This window comes from Pseudophryne corroboree, chromosome 2 (assembly GCF_028390025.1).
Source record: "Pseudophryne corroboree isolate aPseCor3 chromosome 2, aPseCor3.hap2, whole genome shotgun sequence".
Classification (NCBI taxonomy): Eukaryota; Metazoa; Chordata; class Amphibia; order Anura; family Myobatrachidae; genus Pseudophryne; species Pseudophryne corroboree.
The window spans coordinates 914,138,405-914,160,776 of NC_086445.1; the positions used below are offsets into that span (position 1 = coordinate 914,138,405).

At 46.6% G+C, this 22,372-nt stretch overlaps 1 protein-coding gene across 2 annotated transcripts in view; it reads left to right on the top strand.

Annotated features, from left to right (window-relative positions):
- The window catches only part of DPH1 (diphthamide biosynthesis 1), a 552,655-nt gene that overhangs the window by 109,244 nt on the left and 421,039 nt on the right, over positions 1-22,372 (top strand). For both annotated transcript variants that reach the window (XM_063956121.1, XM_063956120.1), the window contains exon 3: positions 6,634-6,697. In XM_063956121.1, coding sequence (XP_063812191.1) covers positions 6,634-6,697 — 64 coding nt within the window. The remainder of the gene's footprint in view (positions 1-6,633; positions 6,698-22,372) is intronic.

Genomic DNA, 22,372 nt, shown 5'->3' on the forward strand with positions numbered 1-22,372 from the left:
GGGCAGCAATAATAACCTCTATATCTGGCATTATAATAGGCACTGCGGAGGCAGTTATTCTTTAAATCCCCCGCCAGTTTTGAGATTGAGCGGGACCGAAGCCCGCCGCTGGAGGGGGCGGAGCTTGGTCCCTCAGCACTAACCAGCGCCATTTTCTCCACAGAGATCTGCAGAGAAGCTGGCTCCCCGGTCTCTCCCCTGCTGAACACGGTGACACAGGGCTGAAAAGAGGAGGGGGGGCACTTGTAAGACAGTAAGTGTATTAGCACAGTGATTAATATAAAAAGCGCTATTATCTGGGAGTTTATTTTCCAGTGTCAGTTGGCGCTGGGTGTGTGCTGGCATACTCTCTCTCTGTCTCTCCAAAGGGCCTTATTGTGGAACTGTCTCCTTATAACTATATCCCTGTGTGTGGGGGGGTGTCGGTACGAGTGTGTCGGCATGTCTGATGCGGAAGGAAGAGGTGGAGCAGATGATTGTGGTGTCTCCGTCGGCAACGCCGACTCATGATTGGATGGACATGTGGAATGTTTTAAATGCAAATGTGACCATATTGCACAAGAGATTGGACAAAGCAGAGTCCAGGGAAAAAGCAGGCAGTCAATCCATGGCTTCGGCTGGGTAACCGGGCCCTTCTGGGTCTCAGAAACGTCCCCTATCCCAAATAGCAGACACTGATACCGACACGGATTATGACTCCAGTGTCGACTACGATGAGGCGAGGTTACACCCAAGGGTGGCCAAAAGTATTCATTATATGATTGTTGCAATAAAAGATGTTTTGCATATCACTGATGACCCCTGGGTCCCTGACACGAGGGTGCGCATGTATAAGGAAAAGAAACCTGAGGTAACCTTTCCCCCATCCCATGAGCTGAACGAGTTATTTGAAAAAGCTTGGGAAACTCCAGATAAAAAACTGCAGATTCCCAAGAGGATTCTTATGGCGTATCCTTTCCCTGCACAGGACAGGGTATGTTGGGAATCCTCACCCAGGGTGGACAAGGCTTTAACACGCCTGTCCAAGAAAGTGGCGCTGCCGTCGCCGGAGACGGCAGCCCTCAAGGATCCTGCAGATCGCAGACAGGAAACTACTTTAAAGTCTATTTATGCGCATACCGGTGCTTTGCTCAGACCGGCAATAGCATCGGCATGGGTGTGTAGTGCAGTTGCAGCTTGGACAGATACCTTGTCAGCTGACCTTGATACCCTAGATAGGGATACCATTTTATTGACCTTAGGCCACATTAAAGACGCAGTCTTATATATGAGGGACGCTCAAAGAGACGTTGGGCTGCTGGGTTCGAGAGCCAACGCCATGGCGATCTCTGCTAGGCGAGCCCTGTGGACCCGCCAATGGACGGGTGATGCCGACTCAAAGAAGCATATGGAGGTTTTGCCATACAAAGGTGAAGTTTTATTTGGGGAAGGTCTCGCGGACCTGGTTGTCACAGCTACCGCGGGTAAATCTACCTTTTTGCCTTTTGTTCCCCCGCAGCAAAAGAAAACTCCACAATATCAGATGCAGTCCTTTCGGTCGCGTAAGTCCAGAAGAGGTCGGGGCTTATCTTTCCAGAGGTAAGGGTAGTGGAAAGAGAGCAACTGCTCCGGCTGGTTCCCAGGAGCAGAAGTCCTCCCGGCTTCTACTAAATCCACCGCATGACGCTGGGGCTCCACTGAGGGAGTCCGCACCCGTGGGCGCACGTCTTCGACTCTTCAGCCAGGTCTGGGTTCTGTCAGACGTGGATCCTTGGGCGATGGATATTGTATCCCAAGGCTACAAACTGGAATTCGAAGAGGTGCCCCCTCGCCGATTTTTCATGTCGGCCTTGCCAGCTTCTCCCCCGGAGAGGGAAGTAGTGTTCGCTGCAATTCAAAAGCTGTATCAACAGCAAGTGATTATCAAGGTTCCCCTAGTCCAACAGGGGAAAGGGTACTATTCGACCCTGTTCGTGGTCCCGAAGCCGGATGGTTCGGTCAGTCCCATTTAAAATTTTATGGTGTCACTCGACATAAAGGATGCATACCTTCATGTCCCCATATATCTTCCTCATCAGGCGTACCTGAGATTCGCTGTAGAGGACTGTCATTACCAGTTTCAGACGTTGCTGTTTGGGCTTTCCACGGCCCCGAGGATTTTCACCAAGGTGATGGCGGAGATGATGGTGCTCCTGCGCAGGCAGGGAGTCACAATTATCCCATACTTGGACGATCTCCTGATAAAAGCAAGATCGAGAGATCAATTGCAGAAGAGCGTGTCGCTCTCCCTGAGAGTGCTACAACAACACGGTTGGATTCTCAATCTGCCAAAGTCACAATTGATTCCAACGACTCGATTATCATTCCTAGGCATGATTCTGGACACGGAACAGAAGAGGGTTTTTCTCCCGATTAGAAAAAGCCCAGGACCTCCAGAACATGGTCAGAGACTTGCTAAAACCAAAAAGAGTGTCTGTTCATCAATGCACTCGAGTTCTGGGGAAAATGGTGGCAGCTTACGAGGCCATCCCCTTCGGCATGTTTCATGCAAGGACGTTTCAGTGGGACCTCCTGGGCAAGTGGTCCGGGTCCCATCTACTAATACATCGGAAGATAAGCCTGTCCCCCCAGGCCAGGGTGTCTCTCCTGTGGTGGCTGCAAAGTGCTCACCTTCTAGAGGGTCGCAGGTTCGGCATTCTGGACTGGGTTCTGGCGACCACGGACGCGAGCCTCCGAGGATGGGGAGCAGTCACACAAGGAAGAAATTTTCAGGGGCTATGGTCAAGCCAGGAGGCTTGTCTACACTTCAACGTACTGGAATTGAGGGCCATATACAACGGCCTACGACAAGTGGAGGATCTTCTTTGCGACCTACCGGTTCTGATTCAATTAGACAACGTCACAGCCGTGGCTCATGTAAACCGCCAAGGCGGGACAAGGAGCAGAGTGGCAATGGCGGAAGCCACCAGGATTCTTCGCTGGTCGGAAAATCACGTAAGCGCTCTGTCAGCGGTCTTCATTCCGGGAGTGGACAACTAGGAAGCAGACTTCCTCAGCAGACACGATCTCCATCCGTGAGAGTGGGGACTTCATCAAGAAGTTTTTACAGAGATAACAGGTCTTTGGGGAATTCCTCACATAGACATGATGGCGTCACGCCTCAGCAAGAAGCTTTGGAGGTATTGTGCCAGGTCAAGGGACCCTCAGGCAGTAGCGGTGGACGCTCTGGTGACACCTTGGGTGTTTCAGTCGGTCTACGAGTTCCCCTCTCTTCCTCTCATCTCAAAAATATTGAGAATCATAAGACAAAAAAGAGTGAAAACAATACTCATTGTTCCAGATTGGCCTCGAAGGGCCTGGTATTCAGATCTTCAGTAGATGCTCACAGAAGATCCATGGCGTCTTCCTCTCAGGGAGGAACTGTTACAACAGGGGCCCTGCGTGTTCCAAGGCTTACCGCGGTTACGTTTGACGGCATGGCGGTTGAACGCCGAATCCTAGGTAGGAAAGGTATTCCGGAGGAAGTCATCCCTACTCTGATAAAGGCTAGGAAGGAGGTGACGGCAAAACATTATCACCGTATCTGGAGGAAGTATGTTTCTTGGTGTGAAGCCAAGAATTCTCCTACTGAAGATTTCCATCTGGGCCGTTTTCGCCACTTTCTACAGACTGGAGTGGATATGGGCCTAAAATTAGGCTCCATTAAGGTACATATTTCGGCCCTGTCTATTTTCTTTCAGAAGGAATTGGCTTCTCTCCCAGAAGTCCAGACTTTTGTAAAGGGAGTGCTGCGCATCCAGCCTCCTTTTGTGCCCCCAGTGGCACCTTGGGACCTTAACGTGGTGTTACGGTTCCTGAAGTCTCACTGGTTTGAACCTCTTCAAACGGTTGAATTGAAATTTCTCACTTGGAAGGTGGTCATGTTGTTGGCCTTGGCATCTGCAATGCGGGTGTCCGAATTGGCCGTCTTGTCTCACAAGAGCCCCTATTTGATCTTCCATGTGGATAGAGCAGAGTTGAGGACTCGTCCTCAATTTTTGCCTTAGGCGGTTTCTTCATTTCATATGGACCAACCTATTGTGGTGCCTGTGGCTACGAGTGACTTGGAGGATTCCAAGTCCCTGGACGTAGTCAGGGCCTTAAAAATCTATGTAGCCAGAACGGCTCGAGTTAGGAAAACAGAAGCACTGTTTGTCCTGTATGCAGCCAACAAAGTTGGCGCTCCTGCTTCGAAGCAGACTTTTGCTCGCTGGATCTGTAACAAGATTCAGCAGGCTCATTCTACGGCAGGATTGCCGTTAAATTCGGTAAAGGCCCATTCCACTAGGAAGGTGGCCTCTTCTTGGGCAGCTGCTCGAGGCGTCTCGGCTTTACAGCTTTGCCGAGCAGCTACCTGGTCAGGTTCAAACACTTTTGCAAAGTTCTATAAGTTTGATACCCTGGCTGATGAGGACCTTGCGTTTGCTCCGTCGGTGCTGCAGAGTCGTCCGCACTCTCCCGCCCGGTCTGGAGCTTTGGTATAAACCCCATGGTCCTTAGGACGTAAGAGAAAATAAGATTTTAAACCAACCGGTAAATCTTTTTCTCCTAGTCCATAGAGGATGCTGTGCGCCTGTCCCAGTGCGGACAAAATCTGCAAGGCTTGTATATAGTTGTTGCTTACATAAGGGTTATGTTACAGTTGAGATCAGTCTTTAGCTGGTACTGTTTTTGTTCATACTGTAAACTGGTTGCGTATATTCCAGGTTATAAGGTGTGGATGGTGTGGGCTGGTATGAATCTTACCCTTAGATTAACAAAATCCTTTCCTCGTATTGTCCATCTCCTCTGGGCACAGTTACTCTAACTGAGGTCTGGAGGAGGGGCATAGAGGGAGGAGCCAGTGCACACCCATTCTAAAGTTCTTTATAGTGCCCATGTCTCCTGCGGAGCCCGTCTATACCCCATGGTCCTTACGGAGTACCCAGCATCCTCTACGGACTAGGAGAAAAAGATTTACCAGTAGGTTTAAAATCTTATTTTTTATTTTAATGAAGTAGAGCAAGGTTGGTTAAAATCAATCCTCAAACAAAAAAAAAATTCTACATACATTTAGAAATGTGTGTGTATGTATGTATCTATCAGTGCCCGACCTCCCTACGACTCTTACAGATGAATAGATGTGAGACATCACAGTCATTCTTTAAAGCCTAGTGGAAATGTAGTTATCACTCCATATTAATGACCATAGTTTTGGAATGAGATGTTCAACAAGAAATTTACTGGTGTGATATACAGGTGTCCGCATACTTTTAGCCATGTATAGCGTGTGTGTGTGTGTGTGTGTGTGTGTGTGTGTGTGTGTATGTGTATATATGTATATATATATAATATAATATTTTACAAACAGATATTGGCCAACATAACTGAAGCGCAAGAGGGGTGTGCCGACATTGAGTAACCAAACATTGATGCCTAGCAAACACCAAATACACCATTAATGCTCTTCTAGCTACCCCAGTTTATACTCTCTATTAAAAGCAAATAGTGTTGCTGTATCTTGTGTGTTTTCACACTGCACAGATGTGCTTCTTGTGATTGCATGTTTACGTGTGACCAAAGAATCCTAGTTGGGCTGTAACAGTCATTCCCATGCAGGCAGAGTTCATTGAGAGAGTTTTCACTTAATGCGCGGTTACGGAGTGTTGACTGTGAGTGTACGTACGCAGTGTCTTTTACACCTAATATAGGGTAGGGACAAGTGTACTCTGATGATGGTACCAACGTCCATCTTTGCGTCATCACCATTGTGTTTTTAATTGACTGTAAGGGCTCTAACCGAGTAGAGCTCATCTTACATTACAATATTATTACCACATGATGAGGTCCTTTCTATAGTTTTGCGTTGAAGCTGAACATTCTAAAGAGCTGTTGGATGTACATTGTGTGCGTCACCACATTATAGCAATCATTTGGGAACATTCTGTTGTCAGGACCAGAATGATGGCTCCATAATTCTCACAGGACAGTTTCTTCCCACTGCAATACAGCACATCTTTATAGTCTGTAATGTCCGCCTCTGTTCTCTCTCTCTGTTTGATTACCTCAAAGCTCATTTGGTCCATCCACTTGCCTCTGAGTGTCCTGTGTCCGTTTCCTCTTCCCTTCTAATTATTTCCTCTCCCGCTTCTCTTCTCTGTTGGTCTCCGATGCAATGTTATATTTATCTATACAATAACCTGTTATCTATGTGCTCGCCTCGGCCGTCTGTCTCCCTCTGTACAGTCTGCCTTTTCTTTCCCTTTTTTTCTTTTGGAAGTTGTTTGTACTTGTAAATATTATCTCTTCTCACTTGCTTAGATGTTTTTTATCCTTTATTTGTCTTCCTCACGTACATTACATCTCCCATGCCAGCTATATGTTTTCTCAAGTGCCTGCCTGTCTCTTGTATGCGCTGAAGATCTCCAAATGTCACATTTGCATGCATACGTACTCCTGGACTTGCAATCCTGTTATTTAGTTTGACTCGCTATCATTTTTCCAATGTTTTAGGTAATAAATGCATTGTTGCACCCTTTTGCCTGTGTGTTGGTTAGTGCAGGGGAGAGTGCATTGTACATTTAATTTGAGATCGTTCAAGTTAGTCCCCTATTTCACCTAGATTTTCCCTTACAGTTGCTTTGCAGATGCCGGAAGGGCTGCTGATGTTTGCCTGCACTATCGCTGACATCCTAGAAAGGTGAGGAATGGGGGACTTGAACAGCTATATATTTTGTTCATGTCAAGTGCTTTTAATTTCATATGTCTACACAGAAATGCTAATTTGTATGGTGCCCTTTGTAGTCCTCTAAACTACCAATACGGTACTGAGCGCGTTCTTGCGCCGGCCTGTGGGCGTTAATGCTCCAGTGCTTTGTGCTATTGCGGCACATTTAATGTCTGTACTTTGCAGTGTGCTGTGCTTATGCTGCATCTCTCAGCCAACAATACAATTAGCTCAGTTACCCTTTAAAGTGCTGGAATATACTGGGACACTTTGAAATTGAACATGTTTATTTGCGTCATCCTGAAAGTTTGGAGAGGGAATTATGGGGACTGACGCAGTTAAACAAGGACTGTGACTTAGATTTAATTATAAGTTTGCTGTAGAGATAACGATTTAAAGCGTAGGTGACAGGTCCACTTTAAAGGACACTTCATGGAGCCTCCCAGAGAGAAAAAAAATCTCTAAACACGGTTAAAATGTCTTTCATTCTTGTCTTTACTCCATTTTCCACCGCTGTTCTTTGTATTCTGTTTACCCATGATCCCTAAGGCTGCTTCATTTTTCCTGTGGTTTGCCTTTGTGCATGTTCAGTTCAGAACACACTTGTGTGAACGAGGCCTAAATTGCAGAATGCTCAAGTAAAGCAAAGTATTCTTGGTCTCAGGTTTTTTAATTTATTTATTTTTAATGAACTATTATTTATTTAGTGGAAAAGTAAATTCTCATCGCATTGACCAATCAGCCTTCATTTGTGCAGATTTGCTTAGGTCAGCATTGCTAGAGCCAATCACTTGTCATAGTTAGTAGCATTACCTAAAAGTCCAACAGTATTGGTCGAAACCACGGTGGAACATCTGGGTGCAATGCAGATGGTTGGTAATACTGCCCTCCCGAATGGGTCACTGTGGCCCCAGCCTAATCAGGTGCTGATTTCTTTGCCCATTAGCAGTTGACGACAGTTTTTAATCTTACCCCTCAGCTCCACCACTCGTAACTCTGCTTCGCCAATAGCTCCTCCTATTTGTGTTCAAGTGTAACTAAAGCATGAGAGCAGACTTCTACCTTGGTGTTAAGGCTTTCTAGCTTCTTCTCTCTCTCTCTCCTTTTTTTTTTTTTTAATGTTCTTAAGTGCTTATTCATATAGAAACTGTTTTATACCAAATTTTGAGCCATGTACACCGTTCATAGCGCTAGTACAATATATGTTTTATTCCAACCAGTGCTCTATCTGTGTTTCAGTGGGTTTTCTTCTGGGTGCTCTGTTTCTGTCCACTCTCCGAACGGGTTGGGTTTACATAACCGCATCCCCTGCGAACGTATATTGGCATATTCATTGACTTCTGACTAAACGAACGTGTGTGTGTGTGTGTGTTTGTTCATTTTTGAGCTAATATCATTTGCAAGCTCAGCATGAAGGATCAAACTCTCTTAATTACTACAGTACATAAAATGTGTGAAATGGTCACAGTTATATATATATATATATATATATATATATATATATATATATATATATATATATGTATATTTATTCCCTTGCGCATGTTGTATTCTACACTTTTAATCTTTAATTAGTTGGTAGTAGATGTTATTTTGTAGGTATACATTTGCGTGGTATAGCCTTTGTATACTGTAATAGTAAGAACTGCCCTAGATCTCCTTGACCCCCTCTAAGAAACTGACACTTATTCTCCATCATTCCTGAGTTGTTGTCTTAATGGGAACTGCCATATCTATACTTTATTGCTAGCTCTCTGTTTTTCTTTTAAATTAGTAATACTGTAATTTTACCGCACTGTAGCCTAATCAAGACCTCTCAATTAGACGTTAGTGGTTGTGGTGTGGAATAGCAGAATTAGTGGTTACTTGTTGGGATAACAGATAATGGCTCTTCCTCCTCTTCCTCCCTCTCTCTGCTCTGCACTGCTCTGGAACTAGCTGCAGACAAGCACTTAGTGTCAGAAGGAGTTATGTCTTGTAATGGATCTTGCTATATATGAGGTTTACTTGTCTTCAGACACGGGCGGCAGTTTGTTGCAAGCTGAACCTGTGGGGTGTGTGAGGGACCAGTGATTACATAGGTGTAAAGTGGGGGAGTTTTTGTATTGTCTGTTTTTATAGGTTTTTACACTATTTTTAAGATCCTTTCGATATTCTGTTTTATTTACATTCTACCTTTAAATCCAGCCTCCACAGATTAACCGCTATTATCTGTATCTAGGCACAATGGGGTATATTTATGAAGCAGTGAAAAGTGTGGAGAAGTTATCCATGGCAACCAATCAGCATTGAAGTAACATTTATAATTTACATACTATACAGTTACACAGAGCAGCTGATTGGTTGCCATGGGCAACTTCTCCACAGGCTCACTTTTCCACGCTATTCATTGCTTCACGAATAGACCCCTATGTGGCTGCAGTTCCAGCCACTTCCAGTGACTGCAAATTCATTGAAACGTCTGCCTGTATTCAGGGTCTGTTGCACCGCTCCCCCACCCTCTTCTTGGAAGAACAGCTGTCATCGCTAGGATAATAATAATCTTTATTTCTCTATCGTCCTAAGTGGATGCTGGGGTTCCTGAAAGGACCATGGGGAATAGCGGCTCCGCAGGAGACAGGGCACAAAAAAGTAAAGCTTTTACCAGATCAGGTGGTGTGCACTGGCTCCTCCCCCTATGACCCTCCTCCAGACTCCAGTTAGATTTTGTGCCCGAACGAGAAGGGTGCAATCTAGGTGGCTCTCCTAAAGAGCTGCTTAGAGAAAGTTTAGCTTAGGTTTTTTACTTTACAGTGAGTCCTGCTGGCAACAGGATCACTGCAACGAGGGACTTAGGGGAGAAGTAGTGAACTCACCTGCGTGCAGAGTGGATTTGCTGCTTGGCTACTGGACACTAGCTCCAGAGGGACGATCACAGGTACAGCCTGGATGGTCACCGGAGCCGCGCCGCCGGCCCCCTTGCAGACGCTGAAGAGAGAAGAGGTCCAAAATCGGCGGCTGAAGACTCCTGAGTCTTCATAAAGGTAGCGCACAGCACTGCAGCTGTGCGCCATTTTCCTCTCAGCACACTTCACACAACAGTCACTGAGGGTGCAGAGCGCTGGGGGGGGCGCTCTGAGAGGCAAATAAAAACCTTATTAGAGGCAAAAAATACCTCACATATAGCCCACAGAGGCTATATGGAGATATTTAACCCCTGCCTAACTTCAAAAATAGCGGGAGACGAGCCCGCCGAAAAAGGGGCGGGGCCTATCTCCTCAGCACACAGCGCCATTTTCTCTCACAGAAAAGCTGGAGAGAAGGCTCCCAGGCTCTCCCCTGCACTGCACTACAGAAACAGGGTTAAAACAGAGAGGGGGGGCACTGATTTTGGCGATATTGTATATATATAAAAGATGCTATAAGGGAGAAACACTTATATAAGGTTGTCCCTATATAATTATAGCGTTTTTGGTGTGTGCTGGCAGACTCTCCCTCTGTCTCCCCAAAGGGCTAGTGGGTCCTGTCCTCTGTCAGAGCATTCCCGGTGTGTGTGCTGTGTGTCGGTACGTGTGTGTCGACATGTATGAGGACGATGTTGGTGAGGAGGCGGAGAAATTGCCTGTAATGGTGATGTCACTCTCTAGGGAGTCGACACCGGAATGGATGGCTTATTTAGAGAATTACGTGAGAATGTCAACACGCTGCAAGGTCGGTTGACGACATGAGACGGCCGACAATCTATTAGGACCGGTCCAGGCGTCTCAGAAACACCGTCAGGGGTTTTAAAAACGCCCATTTACCTCAGTCGGTCGACACAGACACAGACACGGACACTGAATACAGTGTCGACGGTGAATAAACAAACGTATTTCTCATTAGGGCCACACGTTAAGGGCAATGAAGGAGGTGTTACGTGTTTCTGATACTACAAGTACCACAAGAAAGGGTATTATGTGGGAGTGAAAAAACTACCTGTAGTTTTTCCTGAATCAGATAAAATAAAATGAAGTGTGTGATGATGCGTAGGGTTACCCCGATAGCAAATATTGGCGTTATACCCTTTCCCGCCAGAAATTAGGGTACGTTGGGAAACACCCCTTAGGGTGATAAGGCGCTCACACGCTTATCAAGTGGCGTTACCGTCTCCAGATACGGCCGCCCTCAAGGAGCCAGCTGATAGGAAGCTGGAAAAATATCCTAAAAAGTATATACACACATACGGTGGTTATACTGCGACCAGCGATCGCCATCAGCCTGGAGATGCAGTGCTGGGTTGGCTTGGTCGGATTCCCTGACTGAAAATATTTTATTCATGTAGAGCATTTAATAGGATGCATTCTATATATATGTATGTGAGATGCACAGAGGGATATTTGCTCTCTGGCATCAAGATAAGTGCGTTGTCCATATCTCCCAGAAGATGTCAGGGACACGACAGTGGTCAGGTGATACAGATCCCATACGGCAGATGGAAGTATTGCTGTATAAAGGGAAGGAGTTATTTGGGGGTCGGTCCATCGGACCTGGGGACCACAGCAACAGCTGGGAAATCCAACCTTTTTTACCCCAAGTTACATCTCAGCTAAAAAAAAAGACACCGTCTTTTCAGCCTCAATCTTTCCTTTCCCATGAGGGCATGCAGGCAAAAGGCCAGTCATATCTGCCCAGACATAGAGGTAAGGGAAGTAGACTGCAGCAGGCAGCCCTTTCCCAGGAAAAGAAGCCCTCCACCGCGTCTGCCAAGTCCTCAGCATGACGCTGGGGCCGTGCAAGCGGACTCAAGGTGGGGGGGTAGTCTCAAGAGTCTCAGGGCGCAGTGGGATCACTCGCAAGTTGACCCCTAGATCGTACGAGTATTATCCCAGGGGTAAAGATTGGAGAGTCGAGACATCTTCTCCTCGCAGGTTCCTGAAGTCTGCTTTACCAACGGCTCCCTCCGACAGGGAGGCAGCATTGGAAACAATTCACAAGCTGTATATCCAGCAGGTGATAATCAAAGTACCCCTCCTACGACAAGGAAAAGGGTATTATTTTTCCACACTATATTGTGGTACTGAAGCCAGACGGCTTGGTGACACATAGTCTAAATCTAAAATGTTTTGAACACTTACATAAAAGGTTCAAATCGAGATAAAGTCACTCAGAGCAGTGATAGCGAACCGGAAAAAAGGGGACTATATGGTGTCCCTGGACATCAAGGATTACCTCCATGTCCAAATTTTGTCCTTCTCATCAAGGGTACCTCTGGTTCGTGGTACAGAACTGTCAATATCAGTTTCAGACGATGCCGTTTGAATTATCCACGGCACCCCGGGCCTTTTTACCAAGGTAATGGCCGAAAAGATGTTTCTTCAAAGAAAAAAGGCATCTAAATTATCCCTTACTTGCACGACCTAAAAAGGGCAAGTTCCAGAGAACAGTTGGAGGTCGGAAGAGCACTATCTAAAGTAGTTCTTCGACGGCACGACTGGATTCTAAATATTCCAAGAATCGCAGCTGTTTTCCGACGATACGTCTGCTGTTCCTAGGGATGATTCTGGACACGGTTCAGAAAAAGGTTTTTCTTCCCGAGGAAAAAGCCAAGGAGTTATCCGACCTGTCAGGAACCTCCTAAAACCAGGAAAGGTGTCTGTACATCAATGCACAAGAGTCCTGGGAAAAATGGTGGCTTTTTACGAAGCAATTCCATTCGGCAGATTCCATGCAAGAATTTTCCAAAGGGATCTGTTGGACAAATGGTCAGGGTCGCATCCTCAGATGCACCTGCGAATAACCCTGTCGCCAAGGACAAGGGTATATCTTCTGTGGTGGTTGCAAAAGGCTCATCTATTGGAGGGCCGCAGATTCGGCATACAGGATTTGATCCTGGTGACCACGGACGCCAGCCTGAGAGGTTGGGGAGCAGTCACACAAGGAAGAAACTTCCAGGGGGTATGGACGAACCTGGAAAAGTCTCTTCACATAAACATTCTGGTACTAAGAGCAATCTAAAATGCTCTAAGCCAGGCGGAACCACTCCTGCAAGGAAAACCGGTGTTGATTCAGTCGGACAACATCACGGCGGTCGCCCATGTAAACAGACAGGGCGGCACAAGAAGCAGGAGTGCAATGGCAGAAGCTGCCAAGATTCTTCGCTGGGCGGAGAATCACGTAATAGCACTGTCAGCAGTGTTCTTCCCGGGCGTGGACAACTGGGAAGCAGACTTCCTCAGCAGACACGATATTCACCCGGGAGAGGGGGGTCTTCATCCAGAAGTTTTCCACATGCTAATAAACTGTTGGGAAAGACCAATGGTAGACATGATGGCGTCTCGCCTCAACAAGAAACTGGACAAGTATTGCGCCAGGTCAAGAGATCCACAGGCAATAGCTGTGGACGCACTGGTAACACCTTGGGTGTACAAATCAGTATATGTGTTTCCTCCTCTGCCTCTCATACCAAAGGTATTGAAGATTATACGGTGAGGAGGAGTAAGAACAATACTAGTGGCTCCGGATTGGCCAAGAAGGACTTGGTACCCGGAACTTCAAGAGTTGGTCACGGACGACCCGTGCCCTCTACTTCTGAGAAGGGACCTGCTACAACAGGGTCCCTGTCTCTTTCAAGACTTACCGCGGCTGCGTTTGACGGCATGGCGGTTGAACGCCAGATCCTAAAAGGGAAAGGCATTCCAGAAGAAGTCATTCCTACCTTGATTAAGGCAAGGAAGGAAGTCACCGCGAAACATTATCACCGCATTTGGCGAAAATATGTCGCGTGGTGCGAGGATCGGAGTGTTCCGACGGAGGAATTTCAACTGGGTCGTTTCCTACATTTCCTACAATCAGGATTGTCTATGGGTCTCAAATTGAGATCTATTAAGGTTCAAATTTCGGCCCTGTCAATATTCTTCCAAAAAGAATTGGCCTCAGTTCCTGAGGTACAGACTTTTGTTAAAGGAGTACTGCATATACAGCCTCCTGTGGTGCCTCCGGTGGCACCGTGGGATCTAAATGTAGTTTTAGATTTCCTCAAATCCCATTGGTTTGAACCATTGAAAAAGGTGGATTTTAAATATCTCACATGGAAAGTGACTATGTTACTGGCCCTGGCTTCCGCCAGGAGAGTATCTGAATTGGCGGCTTTATCTTATAAAAGCCCTTATCTAATCTTCCATTCGGATAGGGCAGAACTGAGGACTCGTCCGCATTTTCTCCCTAAGGTGGTATCAGCGTTTCACCTGAACCAACCTATTGTGGTGCCTGCGGCCACTGGCGACTTGGAGGACTCCAAGTTGTTGGACGTTGTCAGAGCCTTAAAAATATACATTTCAAGGACGGCTGAAGTCAGAAAATCTGACTCGCTGTTGATACTATATGCACCCAACAAGTTGGGTGCCCCTGCTTCTAAGCAGACGATTGCTCGTTGGATTTGTAACACAATTCAACTTGCTCATTCTGTGGCAGGCCTGCCACAGCCTAAATCTGTTAAGGCCCATTCCACAAGGAAGGTGGGCTCATCTTGGGCGGCTGCCCGAGGGGTCTCGGCATTACAATTCTGCCGAGCAGCTACGTGGTCGGGGGAAAACACGTTTGTAAAATTCTACAAATTTGATACCCTGGCAAAAGAGGACTTGGAATTCTCTCATTCGGTGCTGCAGAGTCATCCGCACTCTCCCGCCCGTTTGGGAGCTTTGGTATAATCCCCATGGTCCTTTCAGGAACCCCAGCATCCACTTAGGACGATAGAGAAAATAAGAATTTACTTACCGATAATTCTATTTCTCGGAGTCCGTAGTGGATGCTGGGCGCCCATCCCAAGTGCGGATTATCTGCAATACTGTACATAGTTATTGTTAACAAATTCGGGTTATATTGTTAAGGAGCCATCTTTAAGAGGCTCTTTCTGTTATCATACTGTTAACTGGGTTTAGATCACAAGTTGTACGGTGTGATTGGTGTGGCTGGTATGAGTCTTACCCGGGATTCAAATTGCCTCCCTTATTGTGTACGCTCGTCCGGGCACAGTACCTAACTGGAGTCTGGAGGAGGGTCATAGGGGGAGGAGCCAGTGCACACCACCTGATCTGGTAAAAGCTTTACTTTTTTGTGCCCTGTCTCCTGCGGAGCCGCTATTCCCCATGGTCCTTTCAGGAACCCCAGCATCCACTACGGACTCCGAGAAATAGAATTATCGGTAAGTAAATTCTTATTATAGCGCATTTTCTCCAATATCTGCATAGGCACTTGGCGGAGGAGATCAGACTGTTGTCGGACAGATTATTGCGTGCAATCACCTCTAAAAAGCCGCAACTCTGTCAGGATGCTTCTCTTTGTCCAAAGGCCCCGTTGCCTCCCAATAACGCCCATTCTGTTGTAGATGTGAGGCAAGTATGAATCTGGAGATGGGACTGCATTCTAAATTGTGTGCATCTCTGAATTATGATCTTTATATGTTTAGTCAGCAGCGATTGGCAGAAATCCATCTCTAGGATGAGTGATTCTATATGCAGTCCTTATTTTAAGATCATTGCATCTTACCAGGAACTCCAGTAGAAAGAAAACCACTAATGGTCTTTAAGAAGCCTTTTCCTAAATGTATTATTGTCTTAGGCTCAACGGTACTGTGGCAAGAAAAAGGTTAAAGACACAAACTGCTCCTACAGTACTTGTATACTGTGATGAATATACCTAAGTTACATTTCTAGTCTTACGATGTACTGGTTGAATCACTGCAATTTGTATATTAATATTAAAGTCTCCAAAGCAGCAGAAAGGAAAATCACATCTAATGTGCATTTCCTATATGTCACATTTAAATGCCTGCCTCCGCAGTGTTTTTTTCTATCAGCCATGTGCACGTGTGTTATAATGGCTTTAGCCTGGCAAGTATGGAAGAAGTATTTTGTAATGCCGTCATGGCACACATACAGTCTTACTAGGCGTGTAAGCACAATTAAGCACTGTAGTTTATTTTTGGCTTCCAATGAGACCTCCACAATACCAGAGTTTAGGTGTTAGTTTGTGCTGTGCCATCAAAGGTGTAATACAATACAGGTTGAGTATCCCATATCCAAATATTCCGAAATACGGAATATTCCGAAATACGGACTTTTTTGAGTGAGAGTGAGATAGTGAAACCTTTGTTTTTTGATGGCTCAATATACACAAACTTTGTTTAATACACAAAGTTATTAATAATATTGTATTAAATGATCTTCAGGCTGTGTATATAAGGTGTATATGAAACATAAATGAATTGTGTGAATGTAGACACACTTTGTTTAATGCACAAAGTTATAAAAAATATTGGCTAAAATAACCTTCAGGCTGTGTGTATAAGGTGTATGTGTAACATAAATGCATTCTGTGCTTAGATTTAGGTCCCATCACCATGATATCTCATTATGGTATCTAATTATTCCAAAATACGGAAAAATCCGATATCCAAAATACCTCTGGTCCCAAGCATTTTGGATAAGGGATACTCAACCTGTAATTGTAATACCTGTACATGGTATCGTCAACTAATGATTTGTCTGAACAACATCTCTCAGAACGTTCACCCAGCTTCCAACTGTCCGAAGGGTCTGTGACATGCTGCAGTGCCTAAAGGTTGCCCGAAAATTTCCACTGCAGCGTTGGATTTTTATGCAGAAAACATTTTAAATGCTACCAATACCATTTTATTAGGGAAAAGATGGTTTCAAATACAAATGATTACTTTAAAGTATCAGCCTGCACCAGTTTCTACATTACTTTCTTTGGTTAGGAATACATGCTTAACTAGCCCCTTATGAAAAGCTTTGAACGTGCTGTAATACATGTTCATATTTTTTTCTGCAGTAGAAGCCTTAGTGTATCGTGTGCAACATAGATATATCAGATCCTGGATTCAGGATAAGGCATTATACTGACAAACTATATAATTTTTGTTCTAGTTGACCAAGTTCACTTGTATTTTAAAAATATTTTATTGGCACCAGACTATACTAATGAGATGTAACTTCATCTTAGAGGGACTATACATCAGGAGAGAATCTGGGAAATTCCCTGTACTCTCGATGCTTGGTTTGGGTGATCGGAGAAATCCAACATGTTGTAATTCCTCTATTTGCGAATTTCGGACCAAAAATTGATCATGAGCGGCGAGCTGGGGATTTTTAAACTGCATTTTTTTCTGATTGGATCGTCAATTATCGATATCCAACTTTTTGAAATGCATAGGGTAATCGCCCGCCTTATGTATGGCCCACATTACTATGTATGAAGATATTTTGCAGTGGTATGATGATAGTACACATGTGAATTTCACGGACTTTCATATTCAGTGGATACAAACACAATACATTATTGCAAAATATATACATTTCAAAAGGTGAAAATGAGCCCACCGCATTTGTCTTCCACCATATACAGTATGTTCTCCTTGTTATCTACATTTCTCTGACGTCCTAGTGGATGCTGGGACTCCGTCAGGACCATGGGGATTAGCGGCTCTGCAGGAGACAGGGCACAAAAATAAAAGCTTTAGGACTAGGTGGTGTGCACTGGCTCCTCCCCCTATGACCCTCCTCCAAGCCTCAGTTAGGTTTTTGTGCCCGTTCGAGCAGGGTGCAATCTAGGTGGCTCTCCTAAAGAGCTGCTTAGAAAAAGTTATTAGGTTTTTTATTTTCAGTGAGTCCTGCTGGCAACAGGCTCACTGCAACGAGGGACTTAGGGGAGAAGAAGTGAACTCACCTGCGTGCAGGATGGATTGGCTTCTTAGGCTACTGGACACCATTAGCTCCAGAGGGATCGAACACAGGCCCAGCCATGGAGTCCGGTCCCGGAGCCGCGCCGCCGACCCCCTTGCAGATGCCGAAAAGTGAAGAGGTCCAGAAACCGGCGGCAGAAGACTTTTCAGTCTTCATGAGGTAGCGCACAGCACTGCAGCTGTGCGCCATTGTTGTCAGCACACTTCACACCAGCGGTCACTGAGGGTGCAGGGCGCTAGGGGGGGGCGCCCTGGGCAGCAATGATAATACCTTGTTCTGGCTAAAAATACATCACATATAGCCCCTGGGGCTATATGGATGTATTTAACCCCTGCCAGGTCTCACAAACACCGGGAGAAGAGCCCGCCGAAATAGGGGGCGGGGCCTATCTCCTCAGCACACAGCGCCATTTTCCTGCACAGCTCCGCTGCGAGGAAGGCTCCCAGGACTCTCCCCTGCACTGCACTACAGAAACCGGGTAATAACACAGAGAGGGGGGGCACTTTTTTGGCGATATTGATATATTAAGCTGCTATAAAGGAAACAACACTTCTGTAGGGTTGTTCCTATATATTTATAGCGCTTGGGTGTGTGCTGGCAAACTCTCCCTCTGTCTCCCCAAAGGGCTAGTGGGGTCCTGTCTTCGATAAGAGCATTCCCTGTGTGTCTGCTGTGTGTCGGTACGTGTGTGTCGACATGTATGAGGACGATGTTGGTGTGGAGGCGGAGCAATTGCCGGTAATGGTGATGTCACCCCCTAGGGAGTCGACACCGGAATGGATGGCTTTGTTTATGGAATTACGTGATAATGTCAGCACGTTACAAAAATCAGTTGACGACATGAGACGGCCGGCAAACCAGTTAGTACCTGTCCAGGCGTCTCAGACACCGTCAGGGGCTGTAAAACGCCCTTTACCTCAGTCGGTCGACACAGACCCAGACACCGAATCTAGTGTCGACGGTGAAGAAACAAACGTATTTTCCAGTAGGGCCACACGTTATATGATCACGGCAATGAAGGAGGCTTTGCATATCTCTGATACTGCAAGTACCACAAAAAGGGGTATTATGTGGGGTCTGAAAAAACTACCTGTAGTTTTTCCTGAATCGGAGGAATTGAATGAAGTGTGTGATGAAGCGTGGGTTAACCCCGATAGAAAACTGCTAATTTCAAAGAAGTTATTGGCATTATATCCTTTCCCGCCAGAGGTTAGGGCGCACTGGGAAACACCCCCTAGGGTGGATAAGGCACTCACACGCTTATCAAAACAAGTGGCGTTACCGTCTCCTGAAACGGCCGCCCTCAAGGATCCAGCTGATAGGAGGCTGGAAACTACCCTGAAAAGTATATACACTCATACTGGTGTTATACTGCGACCAGCCATCGCCTCTGCATGGATGTGCAGTGCTGGGGTGGTTTGGTCGGATTCCCTGACTGAAAATATTGATACCCTGGATAGGGACAGTATTTTATTGACTATAGAGCAATTAAAGGATGCTTTTCTTTATATGCGAGATGCTCAGAGGGATATTTGCACTCTGGCATCGAGAGTAAGTGCGATGTCCATATCTGCCAGAAGAAGTTTATGGACGCGACAGTGGTCAGGTGATGCGGATTCCAAACGGCATATGGAAGTATTGCCGTATAAAGGGGAGGAATTATTTGGGGTCGGTCTATCGGGTTTGGTGGCCACGGCAACAGCCGGGAAATCCACCTTTTTACCTCCGGTCCCCTCCCAACAGAAAAAGACACCGTCTTTTCAGCCGCAGTCCTTTCGTTCCTATAAGAACAAGCGGGCAAAAGGACAGTCATATCTGCCCCGAGGCAAAGGAAAGGGTAAGAGAGTGCACCAAGCAGCTCCCTCCCAGGAGCAGAAGCCCTCCCCGGCTTCTGCAAAGCCCTCAGCATGACGTTGGGGCTTTACAAGCGGACTCAGGGGCGGTGGGGGGGTCGACTCAAGAATTTCAGCGCACAGTGGGCTCACTCACAGGTGGACCCCTGGATCCTGCAGGTAGTATCTCAGGGTTACAGGTTGGAATTCGAGAAGTCTCCCCCTCGCCGGTTCCTAAAGTCTGCTCTGCCAACGTCTCCCTCAGACAGGGCGACGGTATTGGAAGCCATTCACAAGCTGTATTCTCAGCAGGTGATAGTCAAGGTACCCCTCCTACAACAGGGAAAGGGGTATTATTCCACACTATTTGTGGTACCGAAGCCGGACGGCTCGGTAAGACCTATTCTAAATCTGAAATCTTTGAACCTGTACATACAAAAATTCAAGTTCAAGATGGAGTCACTCAGAGCAGTGATAGCGAATCTGGAAGAAGGGGACTTTATGGTGTCCCTGGACATCAAGGATGCTTACCTGCATGTCCCAATTTGCCCTTCACATCAAGGGTACCTCAGGTTCGTGGTGCAAAACTGTCATTATCAGTTTCAGACGCTGCCGTTTGGATTGTCCACGGCACCTCGGGTCTTTACCAAGGTAATGGCCGAAATGATGTTTCTTCTGCGAAGAAAAGGCGTATTAATTATCCCTTACTTGGACGATCTCCTGATAAGGGCAAGGTCCAGAGAACAGCTGGGGGACGTAGTAGCACTAACCCAAGTAGTGCTGCAACAGCACGGGTGGATTCTGAATTTTCCAAAATCTCAATTGACCCCGACGACACGTCTGCTGTTCCTGGGAATGATTTTGGACACGGTTCAGAAAAAGGTGTTTCTTCCGGAGGGGAAAGCCAGGGAGTTATCCGAACTTGTCAGGAACCTCCTAAAACCAGGAAAAGTGTCTGTGCATCAATGCACAAGAGTCCTGGGAAAAATGGTGGCTTCTTACGAAGCGATTCCACTCGGCAGATTCCACGCACGAACTTTTCAGTGGGATCTGCTGGACAAATGGTCCGGATCGCATCTGCAGATGCATCAGCGGATAACTTTGTCTCCACGGACAAGAGTGTCTCTTCTGTGGTGGTTGCAGAGTGCTCATCTGTTAGAGGGCCGCAGATTCGGCATACAGGACTGGGTCCTGGTGACCACGGATGCCAGTCTGAGAGGCTGGGGAGCGGTCACACAGGGAAGAAACTTCCAGGGAGTGTGGTCAAGCCTGGAGATGTCTCTTCACATAAATATACTGGAGCTAAGAGCGATTTACAATGCTCTAAGCCTGGCAAAACCCCTGCTTCAGGGTCAGCCGGTGTTGATCCAGTCGGACAACATCACGGCAGTCGCCCACGTAAACAGACAGGGCGGCACAAGAAGCAGGAGGGCAATGGCAGAAGCTGCAAGGATTCTTCGCTGGGCGGAAGATCATGTGATAGCACTGTCAGCAGTGTTCATTCCGGGAGTGGACAACTGGGAAGCGGACTTCCTCAGCAGACACGATCTACACCCGGGAGAGTGGGGACTTCATCCAGAAGTCTTCCACATGATTGTGAACCGTTGGGAAAAACCAAAGGTGGATATGATGGCGTCCCGCCTCAACAAAAAACTGGACAGGTATTGCGCCAGGTCAAGAGACCCTCAGGCAATAGCTGTGGACGCTCTGGTAACACCGTGGGTGGTCCAGTCAGTGTATGTGTTTCCTCCTCTGCCTCTCATACCAAAAGTACTGAGAATTATACGGGGAGTAAGAACGATACTCGTGGCTCCGGATTGGCCAAGAAGAACTTGGTACCCGGAACTTCAGGAGATGCTCACGGAAGATCCGTGGCCTCTACCTCTAAGACGGGACCTGCTTCAGCAGGGACCGTGTCTATTCCAAGACTTACCGCGGCTGCGTTTGACGGCATGGCGGTTGAACGCCGAATTCTAAGGGAAAAAGGCATTCCGGAAGAGGTCATCCCTACCCTGGTAAAAGCCAGGAAGGAGGTGACTGCACAACATTATCACCGCATTTGGAGAAAATATGTTGCGTGGTGTGAGGCCAGGAAGGCCCCGACGGAGGAATTTCAACTGGGTCGATTCCTACATTTCCTGCAAACAGGATTGTCTATGGGCCTCAAATTAGGGTCCATTAAGGTTCAAATTTCGGCCCTGTCGATTTTCTTCCAGAAAGAATTGGCTTCAGTTCCTGAAGTCCAGACTTTTGTAAAAGGAGCACTACATATACAGCCCCCGGTTGTGCCCCCAGTGGCTCCGTGGGATCTTAATGTAGTTTTGGATTTTCTCAAATCCCATTGGTTTGAGCCACTCAAATCGGTGGATTTGAAATATCTTACATGGAAAGTAACCATGCTACTGGCCCTGGCTTCAGCCAGGAGAGTGTCAGAATTGGCGGCTTTATCGTATAAAAGCCCATATCTGATTTTCCATTCGGACAGGGCAGAACTGCGGACGCGTCCTCAGTTTCTGCCTAAGGTGGTTTCAGCGTTTCACCTGAACCAGCCTATTGTGGTGCCTGCGGCTACTAGCGATTTGGAGGATTCCAAGTTGCTGGACGTTGTCAGGGCATTGAAAATATATATTTCAAGGACGGCTGGAGTCAGAAAATCTGACTCGCTGTTTATACTGTATGCACCCAACAAGCTGGGTGCTCCTGCTTCTAAGCAGACGATTGCTCGTTGGATTTGTAGCACAATTCAACTTGCACATTCTGTGGCAGGCCTGCCACAGCCTAAATCTATCAAGGCCCATTCCACAAGGAAGGTGGGCTCATCTTGGGCGGCTGCCCGAGGGGTCTCGGCATTACAACTCTGCCGAGCAGCTACGTGGTCGGGGGAGAACACGTTTGTAAAATTCTACAAATTTGATACCCTGGCTAAAGAGGACCTGGAGTTCTCTCATTCGGTGCTGCAGAGTCATCCGCACTCTCCCGCCCGTTTGGGAGCTTTGGTATAATCCCCATGGTCCTGACGGAGTCCCAGCATCCACTAGGACGTCAGAGAAAATAAGATTTTACTTACCGATAAATCTATTTCTCGTAGTCCGTAGTGG